Source organism: Eucyclogobius newberryi, unplaced genomic scaffold (assembly GCF_026437365.1).
Source record: "Eucyclogobius newberryi isolate DKJ021-1_F unplaced genomic scaffold, fEucNew1.0.hap1 SCAF_15, whole genome shotgun sequence".
Classification (NCBI taxonomy): domain Eukaryota; kingdom Metazoa; phylum Chordata; class Actinopteri; order Gobiiformes; family Gobiidae; genus Eucyclogobius; species Eucyclogobius newberryi.
In genome coordinates, this window is record NW_027315779.1 from 31982008 (window position 1) to 31986192 (window position 4185).

The 4185-nt window shown below is 40.3% G+C and overlaps 1 protein-coding gene across 1 annotated transcript; it reads right to left on the bottom strand.

Annotated features, from left to right (window-relative positions):
- Positions 1–225: 225 nt before the first annotated feature.
- LOC140361252 (uncharacterized) lies at positions 226–3071 on the bottom strand. Its single transcript, XM_072446999.1, has one exon. It carries the CDS (start codon positions 3053–3055, stop codon positions 1955–1957), a length of 1101 nt encoding a protein of 366 aa, XP_072303100.1. The 5' UTR covers positions 3056–3071; the 3' UTR covers positions 226–1954.
- Positions 3072–4185: the final 1114 nt, after the last annotated feature.

The window sequence follows — 4185 nt, forward strand, 5'->3', positions numbered from 1 at the left end:
CCGATGATGCAGCTTGTGTCACATGGTGCAACACCAAGGCCTGATCAGGCCTCGATCTCATATTCTCCTGTTTCCAAGCCGGATGCAACACTAGCCACACAGACATCTGTATTAGTATAATTTCCTTGACTACGTTATGATAATGGAAATTAAACTTTATTTTAATTGAGAAACTTTTTTACGTTAAACTATCTCCAACCCAAACAAATGTGGCAGGGTGGGCTTTAATGACTAACCAGCTGGTAGAGCCAAAGCTAAAACTTATAAAAGCCAGAGGTCACTTGTTGTTCTTCCTCTGAGCCACACACTCCACCTGCTGTGGTTGATTGTGATGCCACTGCTCTCCAGATGCCAGGTCTGCTCCGTGGCTGAGAGCTTTGTCCTTGGACTCCCTCAGCGCTCGACTGTGCACAATGTGCCCACATGTAGCCATGTGGTGGCTATCAGCCCTGCTAGCAGCTAGCAGCCCTGCTAGGCACTTTAGAAGATGACTGTGGGGAACCTGCTGCACCTTGGGCCTACTGACCTGAGGTCTAGCAGGTTAGTATGTTTCAGGGATATTCTTGTTTTACTGAGGTGCGGTCATCTGGATGCTAACAGCTCTCATATTTTAGTCCTTCCTCTGGAGCAGGAACCTGGACTGTAGTCTTGCCTCGTCTTGCTTGTTTCTGTTCTTCTGTGATGTGTGAACAAGAGGGACTTGTAAATAGTTTTATTGTAAATGTAATGTCTTTAACTGCACTTGTCTTTTGAAGTAACAAAGAAGCTAAAGGTAAAATAACCTCTTCAATACATTCATTTAATAGAAACATCTCCTGCCTCTTCAAAGTAAAACAAACCTGTGACTTCTGTCCAATTTCACTACATTAAAGGGACGCGTTGTTGGTCATTTCAATTGAGTTATAATTTAAAGGGGAATCTTGATAAATAAGTCCCCACACAGCTGCACCAATATGTCATGTATATCCTCTGGGACTAGGATTTTAGGTAGTTAATGTTCAGATTTATATTTTAAAATGGCCTAGTGTGTCCTGATAGAGGTTCAGATCAAGAAGAGAAGCGGAGCGAGCAGAGGCTCAATGGTCTTTTGATCTGACCTCGGAGATGTGGCCTACAGTGGGCGTAACTATAACGCTCAGGCAAACGTATTCCTAAGTTGGACAAATATAACTTAAAGCATCAAAATGACATGTAAACATAACAAAATACTGCAACCGTGTCAATGAACACACATCATGAGCAGGTCATGAGGAAGTACATTAAATATGACAAACACATTTCAAACACAGTTCTAAACTAAAGCATGATTTAGTTACAAGTTTAGATCACACAGTAAACGTTAAGTCAGTTTAAATGTGAAATACAGTCATTAAGGACTTCATCCTGAGAAAGTTTCCATCCAGCAGAACAAGAGGATTGGTTAGTGGACGATTCCACTTCTCCACAGGGGTCAGGGGACACATTTGGTGTCCTCTGTGGAACAGTGTCTTGAATGATGAAAAGGTCACGTCTTTTAAAGGTCTCTTTGGACACATATGTCCTACAGAGGCCATTTTGTTCAGAAAGAGAATCCCTCTTTGAACAGAAATGGAAGTTTAAGGTTCAACATACCTGTCGTATACAATAGTGTCTTGAAGCCATGGGGCGGGAGAAGCCCTGGCCATTCTGATGCTAATCAGGTACTCAGTGATGAGGGAGCTAAAGTCAGCTAACAAAAGGGTTTGATAGCCCTTTGTAGTTAGGCTACAAAGTGGAGTAATCTCAAGTGAAACTGTAAAAACCCTTCATCAATAGGTTCCTGCATTCTCAAACTAGATCCTCAGATTGAGAATGACTCTTGGATGAGTCGAAACGTCCTGTTAAAAACAAAAAAGAGTCCAGATGACGAGCTCATTTATCGTAAAACATGAACTTTAGCAGGTGTTTGATATGAAAACACATGTATCTGATAAGGCTAAAGCTTTTCAACAGTGTGAACTCTCATGTGTCTTATTAAGCTGCTCGACTCTGAAAACGCCTTCTCACAAACATTACAGCTGTAAGGTTTCTCTCCAGTGTGGACTCTCATGTGTGATATTAAGTTGCTTGATCTTGAAAATGTCTTCTCACAAACATCACAGCTGTAAGGTTTCTCTCCAGTGTGGACTCTCATGTGTTTTATTAAGCTGCTTGATATTGAAAAAGCCTTCTCACAGACATCACAGCTGAATGGTCTTTCTCCTGTGTGGATTCTGGAGTGGGTATTGAGCGCACCTGCTTGAGAAAAACAGTTCCCACACTGGTCACACTCGTATGGTTTTTCTCCTGTGTGGGTTCGGTAATGTTTGGAGAGGTCAGCTGATGTTCTAAAAGCCTTTTCACACTGGTCACACTTAAAAGGCTTTTCTCCAGTGTGCATTCTCATGTGTGATATTAAGCTGCTCGAGTCTGGAAATGCCTTCTCACAAAAATCACAGCTGTAAGGTTTTTCTCCAGTATGGATTCTCATGTGTTTTATCAAGCTGCCTGAGTCTGAAAATCCCTTCTCACAAACATCACAATTGTAAGGTTTTTCTCCAGTGTGAACTCTCATGTGACTTATTAAGCTACTCGAGTTTGAAAATGCCTTCTCACAAACATCACAGCTGTAAGGTTTCTCTCCAGTGTGGATTCTCATGTGTCTTATTAAGTTGCTTAGGCTTGAAAATACCTTCTCACAAACATCACAGCTGTAGGGTTTCTCTCCAGTGTGGATTCTGGTGTGACGTTTGAGATTCCTTGCTGTAGAAAAACAGTTTCCACACTGGTCACACTCATTTGGTTTTTCTCCCGTGTGGGTTCGGGAGTGAAGTAAGAGCTCATTTGATGTTCTAAAAGCATTTTCACACTGGTCACACTTCAAAGGTTTCTCTCCAGAGTGGATTCTGGTGTGTTTCTTGAGAGCACCTGCTGTAGAAAAACAGTGTCCACACTGGTCACACTTGTGTGGTTTTTCTCCTGTGTGGGTTCTGTAGTGTTTCTTGAGAGCAGAAGCAAACCTCCATGTCTTTCCACACTGGTCACAGGTGAACCCCATTCTTCTGATGGACTTTTAGATCTGCCATGAACACAGAAAAAGAAGACGTAAAGTAATAATAGTGTTAAATAAAGAACTTATACTTTTGTCAATTCCTTATCAGTCAGTGCGTTTACATGATTACATGATTGTATAACATTTGGTTTTGATGTCTTGACAAAACTCTGTCCTCAGGGCTGAGATTAAGGATTTTCACTTGTATAGCAGCAGCTGCAAAACAACCCGTTAATTTTTTCAAATTTGTATAGCAATTTGATCATTGCATAGCAAAACACGTGACTAACAATCAATATTTTCCATTGATTCACAAGATCATTTATTTCAAATGTATTTGTAAACATTTTATTTAAAAAATAAATAAAATGCTAATTAAATTAGTTGTTGAACAAATTAATCAACACAAAGTCAGATGGCCTTATTTTACAACTTTCTTCCATATCATCATCATCATCATCATCAGATGACTATTGGCAGGAGTCTCATTTACATATTAATTGTCTTTACACTCACAAAAAATATGTATTAAGCTTTTGATGGAAACATAAAGGCTGCTGTGGTGTTTCCATCATGGTGTATTTTATGTGTTATTCAAATTGTATTTGACGTTCCATTTGTCATTCCATGCCAGCAATAAAACATTTCCATTTTTGGTTTTGCTATTTGATGACGGTCCCTAAGCACTCGTCTCGGGCCGCCATTATCCAAGCCACTAAACGCAGGTGAGCGCTCTCATTAATTAACCTTACACTCATACCTTAGCTCCGCCCCTAAACACTGCAGAGTCGTGCTCGTATCCAAGCGCGCGCACAAAACCCAAATATGGCTCCTACAGTATGAGTAATACATTATATTTTTCTGTGTACTTCTTCACACTTTTTCAAATCACCTCAGTTCTCAACTGGTGGCCATTATTCAAAGAAGATGTTGCCCGTTTTTAAAAAGTTTAAATTTAATTATTAATTCATTTTTGATGAGTGTTTGGCACCATCTTCTGGCGCCTTTTGTGACTGCATCGCTGTCTGGTCCTAATGCAACACAAACTACTCACAGTGTTAATGAAAGACATGCTGAGGTTGTAATACAGGCTACAAAACAGTTTGAAGAGCCCTCTAATGCAGAGCCCTGTAATG

Coding starts and splice junctions, on each gene's coding strand:
- LOC140361252 (XM_072446999.1), bottom strand. CDS start 3,055: ATGGGGTTCACCTGTGACCAGTGTGGAAAGACATGGAGGTTTGCTTCT.